This window comes from Papio anubis, chromosome 14 (genome assembly GCF_008728515.1).
Source record: "Papio anubis isolate 15944 chromosome 14, Panubis1.0, whole genome shotgun sequence".
Lineage (NCBI taxonomy): Eukaryota > Metazoa > Chordata > Mammalia > Primates > Cercopithecidae > Papio > Papio anubis.
Window position 1 is genome coordinate 64,364,309 of NC_044989.1, and position 27,072 is coordinate 64,391,380.

Genomic DNA, 27,072 nt, shown 5'->3' on the forward strand with positions numbered 1-27,072 from the left:
TGAGACCAGCCTGGGTAACATGGCAAGACCCCGTCTACTAAAAATAAAAATCAGGCCAGGCGTGGTAGCTCACACTTGTAATCCCAGCACTTTGGGAGGCCGAGATGGGCAGATCACCTAGGTCAGGAGTTTGAGACCAGTCTGGCTAATATGATGAAACCCTCTCTCTACTAAAAATACAAAAATTAGCTGGGCACGGTGGCGGGCGCCTGTAATCCCAGCTACCCGGGAGCTGAGGCAGGAGAATCGCCTGAACCCGGGAGGTGGAGGTTGCAGTGAACCAAGATGGTGCCACTGTACTCAAGCCTGGGCAACAGAGCTAGACTCCATCTCAAAAACATAAATAAATAAATAAATAAATAAAAATTAGCTAGGCAGGGTGGTATGTGTTTTTTAATCCCATCTACTCAGGAGGCTGAGGTGAGAGAATGGCTAGAGCCGGTGGTAGGCGGGGGGACTGAAGGTGGGAGCAGAGGTTGCAATAAGCTGAGAGCACACCACTGCACTCTAGCCTGGGCAACAGAGCAAGACCCTGTCTCGAAATAAATAAATAAATAAATAAATAAATAAATAAATAAAAGACATTTTTAAATGAAGAATATTTTATACTTTGAGTTAAGTTACCAAAAAAAGTAAGGTTGAAAACAAAGGTAAGCTCTTCCTTGAGCTCATAATAAATACAAGATTATAAAATTTATATTCTGTAGTCCAATAAATCATAAACTACTGAGAATAAATAAATATCCAACCCACTTCTTAAAATCACTTTTCATGAGTATTGACCATAAACTCTGAGTCAAGGAAAACAAAAGTAAACTGCATGAACTTTGAGGTAAAAATTAGAATAGTTTGAGAATTTGTGTTTGCCAAGGCAGCATTCAATCTTTGATTCTACTTCTCAGCCCTGTACTATCTACAGGATATTGGCTCCCAATATTCATCAACACTCATGATGTTATACAGTAAGTGATAAGTTAAAAATACAGCTTCTGTCATTATAGAAATTCATTTTTTAAGGCAACGACAACACTGACATTTATTGAAAAAATATATACCACATACAAATTCAAAAAAGATAAATCCTTATAATTTCAGAGGTGAAAGAAAAATTAAAAATCATGTAGTTTTCCTGGGTTCCATGCTGGGGAATTCAAAGTAGACTTCAAAAAAGCATGAATCACCCAAAATTGATTGCAAAAATTTTATGTACAGGTATATTTTTGTGGAAAGATGGTCCAACAGTAGCTTTCAATGGATTCTCAAAGAGGTTTGTGACTCAGAACGTTTTCTATAACCATCCATGTCTGGATTAGGTTCCACCCCTAAGGTCAGAGCTCCACAGCAATCTTTCCATTCATCACACTGTATTACACTATATAACTATGCAGTAATTTGTGTTTCCTTCCCCATGCCAAATAAATTGTAGAGACTTTTAGATCAATGAACATCTCTACTTTATTCCTGACTATATTCCCAGTATTCATTCTGTCTGGTACTTGACATGTAATAGGTGCTCAACAGCCATACCTTAACTGAATGAATCAATCAATTGTTCATCTAATTAAATTTTGTTCAAGCTTTAAAAATGCATCCTAAACATTCCAATTACATATCTTCAGTCAATAAGAATTTATAATTCAATTAAAATAAAATTTTTTGAGGCCAACTTTTCCATAATGGATTACGTTACAAAGCACATCTTCCATAAAACTTTATAGTCACTTACTAGTATGTGGTTTGGATGGTTTTCCCAGCAGATAGGAACTTCTACAAGGATACTGCAAGCCTGCTTAATGGAATGAAATTTTGATGGCTTGCAATTAGTCTATAAAATAAACACTTTGGAATGATTTCATATAAAATATCTAAAACCTAAGGTATTTTCAAAATAATAGGAGAAATTGGGTATTTTCTATCACTATGTTACATATTTTTTCTTTTGCAATTTGATAAACAGACTGTGAATCAGAAATGAATTTTAATAATTATTCCATTTTAAATCTACTAAAGGCTTTTAACACAAACTTAATTTTAAATATACTGGTATTCTCTCCACCTTGACCTACCATTGTGACACAAAGCTATTTCAACATTTTCAAAATGTTATTTTTAATGTGACTGGCCTTGCATTTATCTCATCTCCTAGAAATTTTAATTTTGCTTCTCCATCCAAATGTCTCTGTAAATATTATTCTTTATGATTTTTGTTTTGCTAATACTATAATATCAGATAACATCATTAAACAAATGATCAATCTGGAAGAAAAAATATCCATTTAACTTTAAATACATTCACATTTTTAACATTACACGCTAAATTTTATCCTTTAAAAATTTCTAACATTATTTCTAGTGGCTTACTTAATGGACATACCGGAAACTGTGAATGCCCTGAAGTTCCTGCTGTAGAACCTCTTGTGTTGTTGCTATTAAGTCCAATGCTCCAACAAATTCAGAAGTAGATAGTAACACCTGTACTGTAGGCTGAGTCTGGTGTACAGTGGCCATTAACTTCAGCTTATTGTATACTTTAACACAATTATTTCTGGTAAGTGCCAGTCTTAAAATGTGGAGTGATCCTTCACACATTACTTTATCAATCTGTGCAATTTTATCTCGAAGCATTTTTACAGCCTGGGAAGTTTTCTTGAGGTAGTCCTGCAACTCGTGTTGAGAGGTCATTGCATGAAAAAATGCTTCTGAACGTAGAGAGATCTGGTGAGCAATGTTTACTTCCACAATATCCAGATAATGGCTCAGCTTAAAAGGGAAGGAAAAAAAATATGAAGTATTATGAGCATACCTTCCTTGATTATCCAAATACTTTATGACAATGATAAAAGATTTCTACATATACTTTAAATTCTATTGTGTGAATTGTTTGATTGTGAGATTCTTGAAATTGGGCACAACAAAATGGAAGGAAGATAAAGAGTACAGCCCAAAGATATAAATGTAAGACAAAAGAGTACAAGGTGATTTACTTTCCTCCTGTTCCTAATATTACCACCTTCCAAACACCAACTGCCATCTAAAAGAGTACCCCACAGACATCTCAAATTACAATTCCAGTTTCATATATTCTAAGATCTGAGAGAAAGAGAATGATCTCCTTAGCCCCCAACATCATCACACATCATTTATCTGACTAAATAGATGATTATACCTTCCATTTATTGACCTCCTCCTATGGATTAGGCACAGGTATTTTATACACATCTAATTTTTCTAATTTTAACAATCTTGAAATATAGATATTATTATTATCATTTTACAGATGAGGAAACACAGAGTCATGTAGTTACTAAGTAGCAAAATTAAAATGTTGGTATATCTCTGACTGAAAAACTGAAGCTGTTTCTATTATACCATTCTGCCTCAAAGTGCTGAATAATCCAAGATAGGCTGATGGTTCAGTCACAAATTATAGATAAGGTACTATAATTCATTTGGACTTTTTCAGGTTGCTTATTTTACATTTAAAAAGTGATTCTTTTATCAATTTGTAAAACTCAGTTTATTTCCAATGTATTTTCCCCCTAAAAGTTCGACAAACGCCTTAAACAATTAGCTCATATATATTTTATTAGTAGTACTACCAAGATTAATTCTTATATATTTAAAATGCTTTTTAAATTTCAAATATAGACTTCTAAAACTTGTTTTGCTTTTTCTTCCTTTCTAACTGCATATGCCTTTTTTGGCTATACTATCTTTCCATTTTTCTACTTTGAGATTTTTTTAACCCACAGTTCAGACTTCAGGCATTATCTCTGAATGTCTCGGGATAATTCATAGTTTCAAAGGGTTAATGAACTTTCAACATTTAAGTCTCATAAGATTAGAAGAGACTATTTGGTCATCAAATCTGTTCCCTTAAGGAAACACAGAGTATCATTCATATTTTCAATAATGCTCCTTCAATAATCTTACAATATCTAAATAGGTTACAAACAAATTTTTCCATAGTTTAAATCTTGAGTTTATGTCCTTTTGCTCTTTCATCTTCAATATGGTTGTTCATTATTCACTAAAAAAGCAAAATCGGCACAAATGTACTAGGGTAAATTGCAAGGTAACATGGACGCAATTCCCAGAATAGTCAATGGAGAATAGATAACTTTAGGACAGTGCTACCCAGAATGTGATTTATATGCTGCTGCCAATCTGTGGACTGTTTAACATGGCCATAATAAAATAAAGAATTTTGCTAGAAAGTAAATCAACCACATCATTAAGCACACTTTTTTAATGAGGTAAGCAGTGCAGTGATTTGCATTTCAGTGCAAACTCCTTATTTTACTGCAGACCAGTACTTTGCAGAGCACAATAGAATACAAATTTCGTTAATTCTAGTTATAGCATCCTTGCTCTTTAAAGCGAACACGATAAACCAGCTGTAGTCCTCATAAAAGGAGTTTAAAAGTGCTCTCTTGGAATCCTGTCTTCTATGCCTATTCTAAGAACAGAGCAGGATGAAAAGGAGTCAGAATGTAAATATAGCAAATCTGATTCTGCAATTTACAAATAAAAAATTTTCCATTACTTTAGTCACTTTAAACATTCAGCATAAGAAAAACATTTGGGTCTCAAAGATTTTTTGAATTTTCAATAATCCATTGATTTACTCTTTTCAAGGCATAACATTTTTATAGTTTATTTCCTATTAAAATGCTATAAAGGAAATAATTTTAAAATTATCTGTATTAAAAGTATCTGTATAGATTGATAAGACTACTGGCTTTTGCTGTTTTTCTCTTTTTAAGGTATTATTCTATCAGGGCATATACTTAGAATATGAAAGCCTGTGTCTTGAGCAAGCCTGTGTCTCTAAACCCATGGTTTTTGTCAGATTTATGAATTTGTTCTTATGCATGGAAAAACCTTTTTATAGGTGAAAATGTTGCCAAAGGAAAAAGCTCATTTTCATTTTCAATTGTGAGAAAAGGAATACTCATGATTCCTTCCCCACATTTCTTCTTCTCTCCTCCCCAAGCTAGTCTTTTCTCCAGTTTCTGACGAGGACTGAACCAAATTTATTGATGTCTTCCTGAGACAAGCTTTCAGATTGCCAAGGGATACCACTAAAGTAAAACAAAATCACTACTTCTCATTTTAAGAACTACCATCAGTTTTAGAAGAACTCTAAACTGAATGCTAAGAAAGAACAGAGATGAAATGTCTTTAGAAGATTCTTGATAAGTAAATTATATTTAAAGGTCTAAATATTAAATGACTTTCAAGGTGTTGACTTCTGGACTATATAGAACATTGTAAAATGTAAAGAACTGCTGACTAGTAACATGTAAAAGACTAGGCTTTGCAAAGCTACAAAAACAAGAAGAATATTGTATTTCTTTAACTAAGATATTTTTGTTTCAAAATAATCATCCCTATGTGAAAATGAAGAAAAACAGTACCTCGGAAAACATTGGTTTTCTGTGCTTTAAATCATTCTTATAAAATTAAACCATATGGGGCTGGGCACGGTGGCTCACACCTGCAATCTCAGCACTTTGGGAGGCCAAGGTGGGCAGATCATGAGGTCAGGAGTTCAAGACTAGCCTGGCCAACATGGTGAAGCCCCATCTCTACTAAAATACAAAAAATCAGCCAAGCATGGTGGTGCACACCTGTAGTCGCAGCTACTAGGGAGGCCGAGGAAGGAAAATCGCTTGAACCCAAGAAGTGGAGGTTGCGGTGAGTGGAGATTGCGCCACTGCACTCCAGCCTGGGCAATAGAGAGAGACTCCGTCTCAAAAAATAAATAAATAAAAATAAATAAAATTAGCCAATATGTAAATAAAATATCTGGGATAAATGCAAAGCAATTTATTGTGTTAGCTAATATATCCTTTCAATTAAAATTCCATCAACTGCTCTTTCAGGTAAGAAGTACTCAAATAGTAAGTTTTGCCTTATTCATCTGCACAACTTGTGTTCCACTGAGCCGAAATGCTGTTAGTTTATTAGTTAAGATTGGGAGGCTTATAGTTGTCAGTAACAACAAAAATGAATTTAAAAGTACAGCTTACTAAATAACTAAATCTGAACCCATGCAAACAGTACCGCTTAACTAGAATAGTTTCCTACATGGATAAAGTAAAAAAGAAATTACCTTTTCTTGAAGCAACTTTGAGGAAGCTGCATCACGATTTCCTTTTCCACCAGCAGTATTAAAATGAGACCATGGTAAAACTGAATTAAAAGTTAAGGAATCATCCAAGGCAAAATCTGGTTTCATAAAAATCTATTAAAAAAATGCATTTCCCTCAATTAGATAAGTATTTTCCTTATACCCATTATCTCTTCTAACATCATGATCATTAAACAAAATTAATGTGGATCTTGAGTATGAATAGCAAAAGCAAGTAATAACGGTTATTTACACAAATATCCATTAAGAAAAATGTGTAAATTTCTCACCAAGCTTAAAATACTCATAAAAGATAGAAAATGCTTTTTGCCTTTACCAATGGAGATGGTCATTCTATTACTACATGATCATACTCACTAATGCAGTCCTACAGGTACATACCAGGGCAGATATAATACTTATCCTAAAATTTCCACATTATTTCCCACTGATAGTTTTTTAAAATGCCAAATATCAATTTCTCTAACCTATATTTCTATTTTCTCCTGCTCAAAATTGTTTTAAAATTAGTTTAGATTAAGCATACGATAAATATTAAAACCAAAACAAATTCAATTTTATGAATAGACTACTTTTCCCTTACATATCACGACCAGCTAGGCAACAAGACCTATCCGTTATATTTTGTAAATATCCCTTGAATCTCTGCTTTCCTGTATCTCCACAGCATTCAGCAGTTCAGCTCTTCAATATCTCTGGATTACAGTAAATATCTATTTACTGATATCCTTCCCTAATCCATCCCCTATACTACTGTTAGAGATACTCCTCTAAAATGTTGAGTATAACTGTATTAACTTCCTGTTTAAAACTCTCAGTAGATTCCCATGACCCACAGACCAAACTATTTAGAATGGCATCCAAAACCCTTCATTGTTTTTCTGGACCCACTTACCTCTTTGTATCTTGTTACGCCCACTATTTACCCACTACACTCTAGCAATATTCAATTCTCTTCCATACTCTTATTCTTTTTATAATGCATGTATTAATATATAAAGTATGGGCCGGGCGTGGTGGCTAACGCCTGTAATCCCAGCACTTTGGGAGGCCAAGGTGGGCGGATCATGAGGTCAGGAGATCGAGACCACAGTGAAACTCTGTCTCTACTAAAAATACAAAAAATTAGCCAGGCATGGTGGCAGGCGCCTGTAGTCCCAGCTACTCAGGAGGCTGAGGCAGGAGAATGGCGTGAACCCGGGAGGCAGAGCTTGCAGTGAGCTGAGATCACGCCACTGCACTCCAGCCTGGGCGACAGAGCAAGACTCCATCTCAAAAAAAAAATATATATATATATATATATAATATATATATATATATAAAGTATGTATATCTTTATATGCATACATCTGGCCTAGAATGCCTTTTCTTATACATCTTCCTGAAAAACATGATGCAATCAAAAGGGCAAATGTGTCCTTCCTTATGCATGACATAATGACTCCCATATCTGAACACAAATATATCATGCATAGTTAATTATTTACCTCATACTTTATAGAAATTATTTAGTATGAATATCTCCCCCTGGAGACCATATGTTTTGCAGGGTTAGATTTATAGCTTATTTTTGTATCTCTAGTACGAAGCATAGGGCCTAAAACGTGGTTTAATCAATTTATGTATTTATTTATATACTGTATTTTATTTGCTGATTTATTTTAACTATATACAAAAATTAGAATGAATATGGTAGAAAAAAATCTAACTAGAGACATGAATAAATTTTCTAATCCCCGCTTTGGTATTGTAACTAAAAGTATTGATTAATTCAATAAATATTTACTGACTGTTTCCGATGCTAGGCACTGAGGGAGAAACAAAGATAATTTAATAAAGAGACCCTCATCTCATGGAGCTTCAATTCAAGGGATGTGATATAATATGTATATAAAATCTTATAAGGAGACTGGGCCCGGTGGTTCACGCCTGTAATCCCAGCACTTTCGGAGGCCAGGTGGGCAGATCACTTGAAGTCAGAAGTTTGAGACCAGCCTAGCCTGGCCAACGTAGCAAAACTCCGTCTCTTCTAAAAATACAATAATTACCCAAGCCGGGTAGCAGGTGCCTATAATCCCAGCTACTGGGGAGGCTGAAGTAAGAGAATTGCTTGAACCTGGGAGGTGGAGGTTGCAGTGAGCCAAGATTATGCCACTGCACTCCAACCTGGGCAACAGAGAGAGAGACTCTGCCTCAAAAAAAAAAAAAAAAAAAAAAATCTTTTAAGGAGAAGAGTGACAAATCCTTAAAGGGGTAGCAGAGGGATGAGGGAAGAATCCCAGATAAAATGTTACGGGAATTAGGCAAAGGGGCCAATTATCTTCTGTTGGAAAGAACAAGAAAGCACCCATGTAAAGGTGCCATTTTAAGCAAAAGATTATAGAGAATTAGATATGGGAAGATGACGGAAAAGTCTTCCAGGATCAAGAAACAGTGCAAATAAAGCACAGAGCCATCAAAAAAAAGTTTGGCTGAAGTAAAGAATGTGTAAAGATTACATGAAAGTGAACAATGAGCCTTAAATGACAAACTTTGAATATTATTTTGTAGGATCAAATAAATGATAAAAACGATCTCCTTCTCCCATTTTTGTGTCTTTCATCTTTTCTTACTCTAAAGAACAACTGTCAGGAGGCCGAGATGGGCGGATCACGAGGTCAGGAGATCGAGACCATCCTGGCTAACACGGTGAAACCCCGTCTCTACTAAAAAATACAAAAAACTAGCCGGGCGAGGTGGCAGGCGCCTGTAGTCCCAGCTACTCGGGAGGCTGAGGCGGGAGAATGGCGTGAACCTGGGAGGCGGAGCTTGCAGGGAGCTGAGATCCGGCCACTGCACTCCAGCCTGGCGACAGAGCGAGACTCCATCTCAAAAAAAAAAAAAAAAAAAAAGGAACAACTGTCACAGACCTATCTGAGAATCTGATGAAGGTAATCAACTCTTCCCAGAAAAAAAAATGGATCTATTATACATCTCGACAAAATTTGTTATACAGAGTATCTCTTAATAATTTGAAGAGGTTGAATGATCAGCAAAATTTTTTTAAGGGAAAGACTTAAAAATATTTGTAAATTTCAGTGATGAGAAAGAGACTGATGATGCAAAAGAGAAAAAACACCACAAATATACATCATTTTAACTTGTCAATTAAAAACATTTTTTCATTTAAAAAAAGGCCAGGCACGGTGGCTCACACCTATAATCCCAGGCCAAGGTGGACGGATCACTTGAGGTCAGGAGTTGGGGACCAGCCTGGCCAACACAGTGAAACCCTGTCTCTACTAAAAATACAAAACAAAAAAAGTAACTGTGCATGTTGGCATGCACCTGTAATCTCACCTACTCAGGATGCTGAGGCAGGAGAATCACTGGAACTCAGGAGACAGAGGTTACAGTGAGCCGAGATCACAGAACTGCACTCCAGCCTGCGAGACTGAGCAAGACTCTGTCTCAAAATAAGTAAGAGAAAGAAAAGCAAAAAGAAAGACAAAGAAAGACAAAGAAAGAAGGAAAGAAAAAAAGTAAAGAACGAGAAATAAGAAAAGTGATGCAACACAGCCCAGAAGAGACAAAGTAGCCAAAGTGTCAAAAAAAAAAAAAAAAAAAAAAAAAAAAAAATCCAAATGAAATCTCCTTGTAAGGCAAAATTAAAGATCAAATATTAAAAGGCAATTTTCTCATGTTTAAGCTTTATTACCTTAGGTACTTGCTCCAGATCTGTCCTGGATTTATCTATTTAAAAAAGAAGGGAAAATATTATTTTTAAAACTTGTTTTCATTTTAACTCCATAAAGTACATTTTGACAGATTCAATATTGTACTGGGTCACATCCAAATAGCTACTTAAGTTTATTCCTTCAACAAATATCTATCAAGCACCTATTATATGCCTAGTAGTAGGCAAAGCACTGAACAAAACAATGTTTCAAGTAATTGTAATCTATTACATAGCAGCAATAAAACAGCTAAATACATCTCAAATCTTTTTAATCAGACATAACAAGGCTTTATGCTATCTCAGTTGTCTTCAACCCCCAGGCCACGAACGGGTAGTGATCCATGGCCTGTTAGGAACCAGATCACACAGCAGGAGGTGAGCAGTGGCCACAAGCAAAGCTTCATCTGTATTTACAGCTACTCCCCATAGCTCACATTACCATCTGAGCTCCACCTTCTGTCAGATCAGTGGTGGCACCAGGTTCTCATAGGAGCACAAACCCTAATGTGAACTGCACATGTCAGAGATCTAGGTTGTGCCCTCCTTATAAGAATCTAATGCCTGACTATCTATCACTGTCTCCCATCTCCCCCAGATGGGACCATTTAGTTCCAGGAAAATAAGCTCAGGGCTCCCACTGACTCTACATTATGATGAGTTGTATAATTATTTCATTATATTTTACAATGTAATGGTAGAAATAAAGTGCACAATAAAGGTAATGTACTTGAATCATCCCAAAACTATCTCCCCACAAACCGCTTGGTCTGTGGAAAAATTGTTTACCACGAAACCAGTCCCTGGTGCCAAAAAGATTGAGGACTGCTGTGCTATCTTTTTAAATTTTGGTAAGATTGAATATGGCATGCTACGTAGATTTTTTTTAATGAATTAAATTCTAAAGTAGGAATACTGTTTTTATTGTTTAAAAGATCTATCATCCCTTCCAGAATTTCTTATGATCAAAGGTTGCTTTTTTATACTATATTAATTTTCTTCTCAGTCATCTTAAGGCTGAGATACACACTTACCTTCAAATGAACCTACTTTACTTTCATCCTGCCAATCCAAACTTAGATAAGGTACTACTCTCCTCTTCAAAACCAACCTTTCTGCACTTAGACTCCATTCCCTCCTGCCTCTGCCATCAGGTTAATCAGTTTATTCTGTCTGTCTCGGTACCTTCAGCCTCTTCCCTTGTACTAGCTCTCTTATCTCTGTATATAAACATGCTCAGTTCTTTCCCATTAAAATGTGTATATATACACACACATACACACACATATATTTTATATATATATATATAAAGAAAAAGATAAAACTCGGGGCCAGGACCAGGTTGAGGCAAGGGTGGGACCTCAGATGCAAAAGTACTTACTCTCAGGGATAGTCAAATGCCTCTCTTACCTGATCTAGTCCTGGCCATGAAAAAATATTCTTCCACTCTGTTCCCTGTAGTCAATAATCTATCTCAAATCTTCTAGTGACATAATACTAGTAGTCTACGTTTCTTTCTCTTATACTCACTCCTTAAAACATAGTATTGAGGTTTCTGGACCTGCCATAAATGCTCTCCCTGAGATGTCCTAATTGCCAAAACAAAGGAGACTTCTCAGTGTACAAATCAATCTATCCCTGAAGTATTCTGACATTATAGACCAACTAATTGTTCTTACTTTCTGAAATCCTTGCTAGCTTTAACTTTTAAGGTGCAATTCTCTCTTGGTTGACTTTCCTATCTCTCTGACCACTTTCTGTCTCCTTCACAGGTATCTCACCTTCTGTCGGCCCATTAAATGCGACAGCTTAATTAGTGCTCCATCACCAGTCGTTTTCTTCTCACTACTCACATCTTCCCTGGGCAATCTCACCCAATGTCCTTGGATTCAACCACCATGCTATTGTCCAGCATACCTGTCTACCTACATCTTCAGCCTAAATCTTCAACCTGAGCTCCACATTGCCAAAAAGGCATGTCCTTCACTGCAAATCTGCAACTAAACTTGCCTCCATCTCCCTCAAAATTCCTCCTCCTATATTGCCTCTCTCACTGAATTGCACTGTCACCCACCCAGTTGTCCAAGCAAGAAACCTGAGAATTGTCCTTGAATCATCTTGCTCCATTACCAATAACTGGCCACCAAAACCTGTGTCTCAATCTCTGAGTTACTTCCCAAAGGCCTAATTTCTTCTCCATCTCCATTGTAACTGTTACTGGAATATCATTTCTCATTTGTATTACTGCAGTAGCCTCCACTGTCTCCTTGCCTCTAGTCTAATCATCATCCCATAATTCACCATCCACAACTATTTTCACATAAAAGTATAATCATAAATCCGATCATGCCTAGTTAAAAATACTATGTAGCTTTATAGTGTCTTCAGAAAAAGTAAAATTCCTTATCACAGCATATAAGTTTCTTCATGATCTGACCCCTGTCTATGCTTCAGTCTCATTTCTTGCTCCCAGTAGAACCAACATATAAACTCTTACAGTTCCTTGAACATTCTGTTCTCTCTTTATTCTATGGCTTTGTATAAACTATTCCCTTTTCTTGGAATGTCTTCTCCCATGTAAATGTTTCAAACTAACAACTTTAAAACACACGGGATCACTGTCAACTCTAGGAATGCTTCTAAAGCTAAGTTAGGCATGTTATACAACTTTACCACACTGAACTTACTCTTTAATATACAACGATACAATTATTGGTTTATTTCTTTAAACTTATTCAGGAGAACATCAGTTCTTTGAGGACCAAAGCTACTTTTTACTCATCTATAGGTTTACTTTAGGGTCTCACTACATTACTGTTCTCAAACTCACAGGCTCAAGCAATCCTCCCACCTCAGCCTCCCAAGTAGTTGGGAATATACACATGTGCCATCATGTCTAGCTTACTCATCTATTTTTAAGCAACAAGGAACATACCAAGCATGAAGATATTCAATCAATATTTGTTGAACTGAAGGATTATACTACTGTCAGATCTATTTTTCTCTTAGAAGTTCTCAGAAAATATTATAATCATAAGTTATAAAAATTTTACTAGAAATAAAAATTATAGATATAATAGGCAATAAGGTCTCAAAATAAAGATCTTGTTCACTAATATTTATGCTATGCTTTATTATCTATAAATAACACATATTCATACCATGAGTATGTAAAAGAGTCCTTTCAAAGGTATCTTTAGGAGGACAAATATTCTTGCATCTCTCATGAATCTTCTCTCTCTAATAAAAAGACAAATAACATGATCAATGTATGTGTAAACATGAGTATTCAAAGCAAGAAAATGTTTTGCAACAGAATATCAGAATATGCCACATTAGTCCTACGACTTTGAATATGAATCAGTAGCCCCCTGAACTTAAATACAAGTAACGAGTGTGCTTAATAAACCAAATACCTCTATGAGATCTACACACATCCATATACCTATATCCATTCCATCTTATATAATTATAGTAAATTCTCCATATTTAGAATAAAGTGGGAAAGCAAATGGAAAATATTTATATAACAAATCAATTAGGAGAATAATTTGAATCAAGAAAGAAAATTCAAAAACCTATATATTTAAGATAGAAAGAAATTAGGCCAGGTGCTGTGGCTCACACCTGTAATCTCAGCACTTTCGGAGGCCAAGGTGGGCAGATCACCTGAGGTCAAGAGTTCAAGACTAGCCTGGCCAACATGGTGAAACCCTATCTCTACTAAAAATACAAAAATTAGCCAGGAGTAGTGGCGCACACCTGTAATCCCAGCTAGTGCAGAGGCTGAGGCACAAGAATCGCTTAAACCCACGAGGCGGAGGCTGCAGGGAGCCGAGATCGTGTCAACCAATGCACTCCAGCCCGGGTGGCAAAGTGAGACTCCAAGGAGGGAGGGAGGGAGGGAGGGAAGGAGGGAAGGAGGGGAGGGAGGAAGGAAGGAAGGAGGGGAAGGAGGAAGGAAGGAAGGGAGGGAGGGAGGGAGGGAGGCAGGGAGGGAAGAATTATTGACACATTCTGAGTCAAAAAACAAAAAAAATCTCACTCTGATTTAGAATCAGATGAACACTAACAACATTATTATATTTTCAGAAATATCACTGAAAGGATACCTGAGAAAGTGAAGTGTGGTAACAAGAAAAGCAGCAGGCCAGCAGTGTTCAGAGTTCTGGTAGCAATTCTATCAGTTACTACAGGACTGTTTTCCAAAGTGGCCATACCACTTTGCATGCCCACCAGCAATAAATAAGAGTTCCTGTTGTTCTATATCCTTGTCAACATTTGGTATTGTCAGTGTTTTAGATTTTTGCTATTCTAATAGATATGTAATGGCATCTCATTTTAATTAGGAATTCCTTAATGACATTTGATATTGAGCATCTTTTTATATGCTTATTTGCCATCTGCATTATCTTCTTTGGTGAGGTATTCAGATCTTTTGCTCTTATTTTTGAAGGTAAAACATATATAACATAAAATTTATCATGTAAAATTATTTGCTATGTTGACCATCTTTTCATGTGTTAATTGCACACTTCTATATCTTTTTTGGGAAAAGGTCTATTAAGTCCTTTACTCATTTTTTAATTTGGCTGTTTTGTTGTTGTTGAGTTTTAACTCCTTCGTTTATTTTTGCTACCAGTCCCTTTTTATTTTTTGAGACAGGGTCTAGTTCTGTTGCCCAGGCTGAAGTTCCTCACTGTAACTTCAAATTTCAGGGCTCAAGCGATCCTCCTGCCTCAGCCTCCAGAACAGCTAGGACTACAGATGCACACCACCATGCCTAATTTTTCTAATTTTTTCTTGTAGAGATGGGTTCTTACTATGTTGCCCAGACTGGTCCTGAACTCCCAGTCTCAAGTGATTCTCCCACCTCCACTTCCTAAAGTGCTAGGATTACAAGGAATAAGCCACCACACCCGACCGTCAATCCTGTAACAGATACATGTTTTGTAAATATTTTCTCCCAGTCTTTGGCTTGTCTTTTCATTCTGTTAACAGTGTCTTTCACAGAGTAGAACTTTTTAATTTTAATGAAGTTCGACTTTTCAATTTTTTCTTTCATGGATTGTGCTTTTCTCATATCTAAAACGTCATTACCAAACCCAAGGTTACCTAGATTTTCTCCTATGTTATCATCTAGAAGTTTTATAGTTTTGCATTTTACATTAAGGTCTATCATCAACTTTGAGCTAATTTCCATGAATAGTGCAAGGTGGTGTGTCTATATTCTTTCTCTTTGGTATGTGGATGTCTAGTTGTTTCGATACCATTTGTTCAAACAACTATCCTTTCTCTATTGAATTACCTTTGCCCCTTTGTTAAAAATCAGGTGATTGTATTTGTGTGGGTCTATTTATGGGTTCTCTGTTCCACTGATCCGTATGTCTATTCTTTCACCAATACGACATTGTCTTGATTACCGTAGCTTTATAGCAAAACTTCAAATTGGGAGGTATCAGTCCTTCAGTTTTGTTCCTCTTTTAATACTGTGTTAGCTATTCTGGGTCTTTTTCTATATAAGCTTTAGAGTCAGTTTTCAATATCCACGAAACCAACTGCTAGGATTTTAATCAGGATTATGTTGACTCTATTGATCAAGTTGGGAAAAAGAGACTCCTTGACAATATTGAGTCTTTCTATCCACATATATGAACTACCTCTCCATTTATTTATTTAATTTCTTTCATCAGAGTCTTGTAGTTTTCCTCAGATAGATCTTATATATATTTAGATTTATACATAAAGGCTTCATTTTCTTTGATGCTAATGTAAATTGCATTGGGTTTTTAATTTCAAATTCCAACTGTTCACTGCTGGTATATAAGAAAGTAATTAATTTTATATATTAACCTGGTATCTTGCAACCTTACTATAGTCACTTATTAGTTCCAGGAGTTTCTTTTTGGATTCTTTGGGATTTTCCACACAATCATTTCATCTGGAAACAGTTTTACTTCTTCCTAATTTTTATATATTTTATTTCCTTTTCTTGTCTTATTACATTAGTTAGGACTTCCAAGACAATGTTAAAAGAAATAGTGAGATGGGACATCCTTACCTTGATCCTGTTCGTAGTGGGAAGCATCTAGTTTCCCCCATTAGCTATAGAGTTTTTGTAGATTTTTTTCTCTCTTGAGACAAGAGTCTCACTCTGTCGCCCAGTCTGGAGTGCAGTGGTGTAATCTTGGTTCACTGCAACCTCCACCTCCTGGGTCCAAGTGATTCTCATGTCTCAGCCTCCCAAGTAGCTGAAATCGCCATTGCAAAATTATAACTGAGACAGTGAAAGAGATCTGACCTAACCAACTCCATCTTGCTTCTAACCTCCAACGTGTTCTTGTCCATTCTTGGGCACAGGGTGAACTAACTTTGGGAGGAATTTAGTTTATAGTTTAAAACAAAGACGATAACAGTCCTTTTCCAAAACAAAACCACCTTCTTGCCTGGGGGCTAGACTGCCTTTGTTGGACTAACAAATTAGCCACAAGATTAGAAATTACGGTTTAGGGGTCAAGTCATGCAGCTGGAGACTACAAGATTCTGACCCTCCCCCTAAACTGCTCCTAAGATCCACGCTTGAGATATTTTGCAGACGCTATACTTGATGGATTAGCTGGTACCACCCAGATCAATAAACTGGCTCATCTGACCTTGTGGGCCCCACCCAGGAACTGACTCAGCACATGGAGATGGCTTCTCCCTATGATATCATCACTGACCTGACCAATCAGCACAGCCAGCTCACTGGATTCCCCTCACCCACCAAGATGTCCTTAAAAACTCTGATCCTCGAATGCTCGGGGAGACTGATTTGAGTAATAATAAAACTCTAGTCTTCCACACAGCCAGCTCTGCATGGATTCCTCATTCTCTATTGCAATTCCCCTGTCTCAATAAATCAGCTGTCTAGGCAGCAGGCAAGGTGAACCCATTGGTGGTTACATAGCTGGGATTACAGGCGTGTGCCACCATGCCCAGCTAAATTTTGTGTTTTCAGTAGAGATGAGTTTCGCCATGTTGGCCAGGCTGGTCTCAAGTCCTGGCCTCAAGCATCCTGCCAAAGTGCTGGGATTACAGGCGTGAGCCGACACGCCCAGTACATTCTTTATCAAGTTAAAGAAATTCCTTCCTGTTCCTAGTTTGCTGAGAGTTCTTTTTTTAAAAAAATAATGAATGGCCAACACGGGCAGACTGTTTGAGCTCAGGAGTTTGAGACCAGCCTGGACAACATGGCAAAACCCTGTCACTACAAAATATACAAAAATTAGCCAGGTGTGGTGTTGTGGTGGTGCTCACCTGTAGTCCCAGCTACTTGGGGGGTGCTGAGATGGGAGGATTGCTTGAGCGGGGAGGTTGAGGCTGCAGTGAGCTGTGATTGTGCACTGCACTCCAGCCTGGGCAACACAGCGTGACCTTGTCTCAAAAAAAAAAAAAAAAAAGGTCTAAAGTTTTCTTTACTTATTATGTCTTTGTCTGATTTTAGTATTAGCTTCATGATGGCCTCACCAAATGCATTACAAAGTATGTCCTTAGCTTCTATTTCCTGAAATAGATTATAAATAATTGGTGTAATTTCTTACCGAAATGTTTGGTAGAATTCACCAGGGAACCCATCTGGGCCTGGTGATTTCTGTTTTGAGCAGTATGATTGATTCAATTTCTTTAATAAATATAGGCCTATTCAAAATATTTATTTCTTGTTGTATAAGCTTTGGTAAATTGTGTCTTTCAAAATAAATCGGTCCATTTCACCTAGGATATCAAATTTCTGGGCATAGAATTGTTCACAATATTCTCTTATTATCCTTTTAATGTCTGCGGGATCAGTAGAAACAGCCCCTCTTTCATTTTTGATACTAATAGCTTATATCTTCTCTTTTTTTTTTTTTTTTTTTTTTTTTGAGACAGTCTTGCCCTGTCACCCAGGCTGGAGTGCAATGGCGCAATCTCAGCTCACTGCAACTTCTGCCTCCCAGGTTCAAGTGATTCTCCTGCCTCAGCCCCCAAGTAGCTGGGATTACAGGCGCCCACCACCATACCCAGCTAATTTTTGTATTTTTAATAGAGATGGGGTTTCACCATGTTAGCCAGGCTGGTCTTGAACTCCTGGCCCCAGGTGACCCATCCACCTCAGCCTCCCAAAGTGCTGGGATTACAGGCGTGAGCTACTGCACCCAGCCTTCTCTTTTTTCTTAATGTAGCTAAATGTTTATCAGTTTTATTGATCTCACAAAGAACCAGCTTTTGCTTTTGCTGATTTTCTCTATCGATTTGCTATTGTCAATTTCCCTGATTTCTGCTCTAATTTTTATTACTGCTTTTCTTCTGCTTACTTTGGATTAAATTTGCTCTTCTTTCGATAATTTCCTAAAGTAGAGCTTAGATTAATTTTAAATTTTCTTCTTAAGCATTCAATGAAGCCTTGAGTGCTTATTTAAGCAAGACTTCCCTGAAGCCTTACTTCCCTTGCATCCCACACATTTTTATAAGTTTGTATCAGCATTTCTTTAAGCTCACTGATTTCTTCCCCTGCCACTTCAAGCCTATTGATGAACTCATCAAAAGCATTCTTCATTTCTGTTATACTATCTTTGATTTGTAGCATTTCTTTTTGATTCTTAGTTTCCATCTCTCTGCTTACATCTGTTCTTGCATGTTGTCCATGTTTTCCACTACAGCCCTTAGTATATTAAACATAGTTACTCTGAGTTCCCAGTTTGATCATTCCAACATCACAACCGCATCTCAGTCTGATTCTGATACTTGATCTGTCTCTTTAAACAGTGTTTTCTGTCTGGTATGCATTGTAACGTTTTGCTGAAAGCCACATATGATATACCAAAGTTAAAAAGAACTGAGGTAAATAGGACTTTAGTATGAAGTTTTGTTTATCTGGCTAAGAATTAGGCTTTATTTACTCATTGTTATAGCTGCAGGTGTCAGAGGCTAAAATTTCCACTGGTGTCCTTGTTTTTCATCTCTCCTGCTATATTCAGGTTTCCCTGCAGACCTCTTAAATAAGGTCTGAGACATGTAGTCCTTTCAGTTGTATTCTCATTATTCAAGCACCCCACTGGTGTGGTGGTAATGTGTGAAGGGAGGGGAAGCATTCTATGATCTTATGATTAGGTTTCAGTCTTAGTGAGCCTGTGTCCCTGGGCTGTGACCTTCACAGGTACTTCTCAGTTGTTGATTTTCAGTTTGCTCAGATTTTTTGTTGTGAGAACAGGAGTGACAACTTCCAAGCTCCTTACATGACAGATCAGAAGTCTGTTTAACTTTTTAAGAAACTGCCAAACTTTTTTCCAAAGGGGTTGCAGCACTTTAAATTCCCACCAACAGTATATGAGAGTTCCAGTTACTCCATGAAGGCTGGCAGTAGGATGAAGCAAGCAAGAAGCATACGGTACAATATTTAAGGATGTACCCACTCTCAGATTCCAGTGCCTCTCACATTTTGCTCACCTGCCTCACCTTATCCTAGAACTAGCTCCGTCTTCCACATCCTTACCAAAATTTGAAATAATGTCTGTAGATTTGGAATTACTGTTTCTGTAAATGTTTGGTAGAATTCTCCAGTGAAGCCATGTGGACCTGAGCTTTCTTTGTGGAAAGGTATTTAACTATACATCAATGTAACAAATATAAAGTTATTTCAGATTTTCTATTTCTTTGGTTTTTTGAGATGGAGTCTTGCTATCGCCCAGGCTGGAGTGCAATGCCTCGATCTCAGCTCACTGCAACCTCCACCTCCCAGGTTCATGCGATTCTTTTGCCTCAGCCTCCCGAGTAGCTGGGACTACAGGTGCACACCACCATGCCCGGCTAATTTTTGTACTTTTAGTAGAGACGGAGTTTCACAATGTTGGCCAGGCTGGTCTCGAACTCCTGACCTCAGGTGATGTGCCCACCATGGCCTCCCAAAGTGTGGGGATTATAGGCATGAGCCACCATGCCCAGCCAGATTATCTATTTTTTCTCAAAAGATATTTGGTATTTTGTGTCATTCAAGAAATCTGTAAATTCATTTAAGCTGTTGAATTTATTGGCACAAAGTTATTCATAATATTTCATTATTAGGCTTTTAATCTCTGTAGAATCTGTAGTGATATCACCTTTCTTATTCTTGTTATTGGTGACTTGTATCTTCTCTTTTTTTCCTAATCAGTATTGCCAAAGGCTTATCAAGTTTATCTTCTCAAAGAATCAGCTTTTGGTTTCACTAATTTTCTCTATTGTTCTCTGATTTTGACTTTGATGTTTATTCTTTCTTTTATCTGTTTAATTTTTTTTTTTTTTTTTGGAGACAGTGTCTTGCTCTGTCACCCAGGCTGGAATGCAATGGTGCAATCTCGGCTCACTGCAACCCCCACCACCCAGTTTCAAGTGATTCTCCCACTTCAGCCTCCCGAGTAGCTAGGATTACAGGCACTTGCCATCATGCCTGGCTAATTTTTTTGTATTTTTATAGAGATGGGGTTTCGCCATGTTGGCGAGGCTGGTCTTGAACTCCTGACCTCAGGTGATCCGCCCACCTTGTCCTCCCAAAGTGCTGGGATTACAGGCGTGAGCCACTGTGCCTGGCCATTTTTCCAGCTTCTTAAGGTGTAAGCTGAGGTCACTGATTTGAAATCATTATTCTTTCAATAATATATGCATTCAGTGCTACCAATTTCTCCCTAAGTGCTAACTGAGCATCACCCCACAAATCCTGATATGTTGTGTTTTCATTTCCATTCAGTTCAAACTACCTTCTGATTTTTCTTTCTTCTTTGACTCACATTTTATTTAGAAGTATAAAGTTCTGGTTTCCAAGTATCTGTGGATTTTCCACCAACCTTTCCATTATTAATTTCTATTTTAATTATACTGTGTTCAGAGAGCGTACCGTGTATGAGGTGAAGTCTTCCAAATGTATTAAAATTTGTTTTCAAACCTAGAATATAGTCTATGTCCATAAATGTTTCATGAACACTTGGAAAAAAAAGTATATTCTTCTATGTTATATGGAGTGCTCTTTCAAGTCAGGCCAGGTTGGTTAATGGTTCAAGTCTATTAAAATCTCACTGATACTCTGCTTGTCCCATCATTTATTGAAAGAGTATTTGAAATCTCCACAATTATGAATAGCTACTTTGCCATAAAGTTCTCAGCTTCTGCCTCACATGTTTTGAAGCATATTAGGGGCAAAAATGTTTAAAACTATTATGTCTTCTTGATTAACTGACCCTTTTATCATTATAAAATAACATTCTTTATACATATTAATAGTTTTTGCTCTGAAATCTACTTTGTTATTAATATAGCCATTTCTGCTTTCTTTCGACTACTGTTAAGCATAGTATACATTTTTTCATCCTTTTAAATGTTTTTTTCTTTCTATTCAAAGTATGTTTCTTATATACAGCATATAATTGGGTCATCAAATCTCACAATCTCTACCTTTTAATTGGGATGCCTAAACCATTTAGATTTCATGTAATTAGTGATATAATTAGGCTTAAGATTATCATCTTGAAATTTATTTTATGTCCTATCCATTCTTTCTTTTTTTCTTTTTATGCCTTTGTTTGGATTGAGAATTTTTAAAATTCCATTTCTCTCTTCCATTATTAGCTGTAATTCTTTGTTTTGCTATTTTAGTGGTTGCTTTAGGGTTTATTGTTAAACCCCTTGCTAGAAACATAAGCTTTGTAAGGGAGGGAATTGATGTCAGTTTTGTTCTCTGCTGTATCCTCATGTTTAGAAGACTACCTGACACATGGAAGACATTCATTAAATATTTGATCAATACACAAATAGAAAAACCAAATTATAAGTTACAAAGGCATATTAATGTTCATCCACTTAACAATCACTAAGATCTGATCACTGAAAACAGTTTTTGTGTTCTGTTTTCAATGATCGTATCTAAGTGATTGTTAATATGGCAATATATACATACAAAGGCAAACAAAATATACAGGTTCTGTATAAAAATATTTGATAGTAATAAAAATGAACCAGATGCTATATAGTTATACATTATTAATGTTAATACAGCCATATTCAAAAAAGTGCAAATTAAGTAAAATAAAACCAGCGAAATTCAAATTAGGCTTGCTAATGAAAAAAGTATAAAAAGGAATGGTTATAAAAATATAATATCCCTTGTACCACTTTAATGATTTTAATTATATTGATAACAGGCACTTACTAATAATCTAAAAATGAATTGATAGGCCATCTAAAACTCTGTACTATACTCAGTCCTTGCTCTCAGACTGGGCTTAAAGTAATATATTAAGTTATAATTATGTCTGGAGATATTATAACTATCTGCTAGAGCTAGGGTGCTCTATAGAATTGTATGCAGTGAATTAGACAAAGAAACAGTAATATTCTGCCAATTTCTCAAACCTCACAAATCATCTGGACTTCATAGGTCTAATAGAATCATTTTCTCCTTGGTAAGTAGGGTAGGTTTCATGTTGAATCTTAGCATTATTTGGAATGTGTAATTCTGAAAAATCACGACTGTAAGAGAAATGTATTAAAATATATTTAAGCAAAGAATTAAATGCAACCCAGGACAGTATAATTTGTATGAACAAAAAGAATACTATAGGTTCATCAAACATTACTGGTCAAAAATCTATAATAAAGCATACTAAAAATATTTCTATTACTTTTGACCTGACGATAACTAGCCAAGATTAGATATTACCTGAGAAATTTCCTGTTGATATACTGTAAAATGTTCCTTGCTGATCTGTGGGAGGTAGAATGAAGGTATGACTTCAGTATCCACAAAGTTCAATCCCCATGTTTTTGTGAAGAAGTCAGATTCTCTTTTTGCTAATCTAGGATCATTTAATGCTGCTGGGAGATTTACTTTGGAATGATATACAGTCCATCTATGTTGATCTGTAACTAGAGATGGGGCAACATATAAACTATGTGAATCACCTGCAAAAAGTAAACAAGAGAACTCTGTAAATGCTGTAAAGTTGGTTCTATGTTTGAAAGTACACACTAGAAAACTAAAAATGCATAGATTTCATCTTACGCAAACCAACTAATCTTCCACAGTAAATGATTTAATAAAAATCAATCTGATTGAATAATCTTCAGCTGCCAGCATCAATTACTAAGGCTTTGAAAAACATGCACAAGATAAAAGATATGCAAAATTTGAGAGTTATAGTTGCAGGGTGGAGTGAATAGTCAAAGTCTTTCATGAATTCCTTTCCTTAATGTACAATTACTCTATCTTTTTTTTTTAACATCAGAACTATGCTACCTTCTATTATAAATTTTCTATCCTTTAATACCCCACTGTTTTTTAGAGGTAGGCCTCTTTTCTATTACATCATGGCAGGTCCTCCTGGATAAAATATCCTTCGGCTTATAATTAGGTGACATAAATGTTGCTGTGGCAGTAATCATACAAGAAGGAAAAATATATACTCTATTCTCATTATCAGTAGTATTTTTGTTCTATAAAGTTATTGTGAATATGGAATTAGCAAATATTGAACCATTGCTTGTAGGGAAACTGAAGAGTTAGGTTCCTGTGAGCCTTTGGTCACAATAATTTCATCAACCGATCAATACATAACCTTGTTTTGTATGTTTAAAGATGCCTTATTCAGTATACATTATTGATTCACTAACACTGAACTTGTGGCTAACAGCACTGTAATTTATGCCTGAATGAAGCTCACACAACACATGTATATTCTCCGTAAGGGACATCATAGCCTTCTCGCACTTAGGAACTCCAGATAGCATTTTAGCACTATGCTTAAGGGCAATTTAAACAGCAAAATCACCAAGCTCCAAACATGTGGCACCAAGTAAAAACAGACCACAAAAAGAACACTAGTTTATAGTATGAGAGCTGAAACAAGAAGGCATAGCTTTGCCTTGTTCAACTTCAGCTGGGAATGCGTGTGTCAGGTATTTCAAACCTTTCGCTTCTCCGCACATGACTGCAAATTACCACAAATGTGCCACAGTAGTGATTTGGGGATTATGAATAAATTTTAAGGAGTCAGGAGAATTTGCAAATACATAATATGCAAATGATGAGGGCTGACTGTACCATGTTTTAAGCAGTTTTCAATCTGTACCTTCATTTTCAACACTTCTTCAGTTTATATAAGTAAAGCATGAAATACATGTAAAAAACTATATTCCAATTTCCCAATCATTTCCAAATGATTTTTTTTTTTTTTGAGATAGAGTCTCACTCTGTCACCCAAGCTGGAGTGCACTACAACCTCCACTTCCCAGGTTCAAGTGATTCTCCTGCCTCAGCCTCCCAAGTAGCTGGGATTACAGGCACGTGCCACCACACCCAACTAATTTTTTATGTTTTTGGTAGAGATGGGGTTTCACCATGTTGGCCAGGCTGGTGTTGAACTCCTGACCTCAAGTGATCTGCCTGCCTTGGCCTCCCAAAGTGCTGGGATTACAGGCATGAGCCACCATGCCTGGCCCCAAATGATTTTTTTTTTTTTTTTTGAGATGGAGTCTGGCTCTGTTGCCCAGGTTGGAGTGCAGTGGCGCGATCTCAGCTCACTGCATGCTCCACCTCCCGGGTTCACGCCATTCTCCTGCCTCAGCCTCCCAAGTAGCTGGGACTACAGGCGCCCGCCACCACGCCTGGCTAATTTTTTGTATTTTCAGTAGAGATGGGGTTTCACCGTGTTAGCCAGGATGGTCTCGATCTCCTGACCTCGTGATCCGCCCGCCTTGGCCTCCCAAAGTACTGGGATTACAGGTGTGAGCCACTGCGCCCAGCCCCGTCAAATGATTTTTAACATCATAAAATTTACTCTTCTAACATAGGTATATAAAACCTGACTACTGATTTAAAGATAATAGAAATCATCAGTAAAACTCCTATTAAAAAAAAAAAGCATTACCTGTGGGTTCCTTGGGACACACATCTGGCAGTGACGGCACAGGTCGAATGTGTTTTGACGGATCTACCTCTATTTTAAAGAAAACATCACTGCTGCTTCCTTGAGGCACTGGTGAAGAACTGTGGCTTGAAGCCATTGCATAAAATCACCACTCAACTGAAAACGAGTAAGAAATAATAATTAAGACACTTACTGCAAATCAAAATCCAACTCTAAGTATTATATATGTCACAAACTTTCTTTCAAAAACAGAAGAATTTTTCAAAATACCTCAAAGTACGCAATTTGAATATTTGCTCTTAACTGGGAAAATTGATCACAATATTTATTTACTAAGACAGTTATTTGTCTCCATTTTTTAAAAAGTGAAACATCCTTAATCTTTTATTCAAAGTACAAAAACTACCAAGGTTGTACCCAACACATATTAAAGGTTAAAAACACTCTATTCATTCAACAAGTATACAACAGTTATGCATTATAGCAAAACAGGTAAGTGCATGGGCCTGCTTAGGTCCATATCCTATGTTTACTCACTAGTGGTGAGGAAATTTACTTAACCTTTATGTATGCATCTTTCCTCATCAGTAAAATGGAGATGAAACGAGATGTTATCTCATAAACATCCCAGTATGAATTATGAGAATGGACATAAGTAAAGCATGTAAAATAATGTTTGCCTCAAAGTTAGTATTCAGAGGTTACTGTCATTGTAATTATTACTAAGATGTGACTGCTATATAGTAATATAATGATTAAAAAATTAACAGTAATTAAATTCTTTAAAAAGAAGTGTCATTCTTCAAAGAGCTTGCAATTGTATTAATTAAAACAAATATATGTAAGCAAAACACAAGTTAACCTATGTCTACATTTTAAAGTAAGTACTGAAAGAATTTGTGGGGCAAGACAACATAATATAGGCTACAGTGTCAGGTAAGATTTTATAAATGAAGCAATATTGAAACTGGATACTAAAGAACACGCATTATTTTATTATTGAAATGTTTAGAGATCACCTAGTCTAAGCTCTCTAAAAACAGTGATAAGAAAAGAAAGGCCCAGAAAGAATATGAGGTTTAACAAGTCCAAAAAAACAAAACAAAACAAAAAGCCAAATTAGAAAATCTGGTGAATAGATAAACAAGAGTAGGAAATGAGGAGCAGAGGATGGGCACAGTGGCTCATGCCGTAAATCTCAGCACTTTGGGAGGCCAAAGCAGGTGGATTGCTTGAGTCCTGGAGTTCAAGACCAGCCTGAACGACATGATGAAACCTCGTATCTACAAAAATTATAAAAATTAGCTGGACGTTGTGGTGCATGCCTGCAGTCCAGTTACTTGGAAGGCTAAGGTGAGAGGATCGCTTGAGCCCAGGAGGTAGAGGTTACAGTGAGCCAAGCTCACGCCACTATACTCCAGCCTGGGCAACAGGGTGAGACCTCGTCTCAAACAAACAAACAATAAATAAAAAACAAGGAGCAGAGATATGAGGCAAGAACCCGTGACAAATAGTTCGTCTGTTCTAACTTCCCTCTAGTTTGCTGGAAAACTAAAAATATGTATCTGTCTCAGTACTTTCAATGCAAAGGAAACATAACCAAATATACCATTCACTGAAACTGTAAGAAACAAGCTGCTTTAAAAATACACAAAGATAAACAACTTCCTCAAGGTGCTTAAACAGAAAGCCTACGATAACATGAACAAAAGTTAATGAACACTGAATATCAATCATAAGACTAAGGAAGTGACTATAGTGGAAATTGGCCTGACTAAAGTGAAATGTTTACACTGGGAAGAAGTGACAAATAAATTACATTTACACACACGCACACAGCACAGCTAAATTGTAGTTGATTCTCTAAGCAATAAGGAGACATCGGAGGTTTGGTGGCAAAAGTTCTGTGAAGAAAATGGTATTCGGGAAAATTAAGAGTCTTTGAAAGACCTCTTTAATTTACATCCACACACATTAAGTGTATGGTTGTTTCTGTATAAAAGTTTACACATATTTAATAGAGATAAACATACATATTTATCTAAAGGATAATATACATACTTATCTAAAGGGTAAGAAACACTGTACAACACAGAAACACTGTGTACGAAGTGATAAAGACAATTCTACATTTAAGATCGACCATGTTAACTTTCTCATTAATCAAACAAAATGGCTAAAAACATTTTTGAAATTTTTTTTTTAATTTTTGTGAGTACACAGTAGGTATTTATCCTTTGTGTAACTATTTAATTATACTTTTAGTTATTTTAAAATGTACAATT

General features: G+C 36.4%; 1 protein-coding gene across 8 annotated transcripts in view; it reads right to left on the reverse strand.

Annotated features, from left to right (window-relative positions):
* Positions 1 to 27,072, reverse strand: part of VPS54 (VPS54 subunit of GARP complex) — a 132,780-nt gene that overhangs the window by 80,118 nt on the left and 25,590 nt on the right. For 4 of the 8 annotated variants that reach the window (XR_002516676.1, XM_003908723.4, XM_031655233.1 and 1 more), the window contains exons 2-7: positions 24,788 to 24,943; positions 22,582 to 22,823; positions 13,034 to 13,112; positions 9,855 to 9,889; positions 6,119 to 6,250; positions 2,375 to 2,760 (exon numbers count right to left, since the gene is read on the reverse strand). Coding sequence is in view for 7 of the 8 variants with exons in the window: in XM_003908723.4 (XP_003908772.1) it covers positions 2,375 to 2,760; positions 6,119 to 6,250; positions 9,855 to 9,889; positions 13,034 to 13,112; positions 22,582 to 22,823; positions 24,788 to 24,923 (1,010 nt within the window). In the remaining variant the exon portion in view is untranslated. Of the gene's footprint in view, positions 1 to 2,374; positions 2,761 to 6,118; positions 6,251 to 9,854; positions 9,890 to 13,033; positions 13,113 to 22,274; positions 22,392 to 22,581; positions 22,824 to 24,787; positions 26,039 to 27,072 lie in introns of those variants that run through there. The other 4 variants (XM_003908722.4, XM_017947588.3, XM_009184308.4 and 1 more) reach the window with 4 other exon arrangements.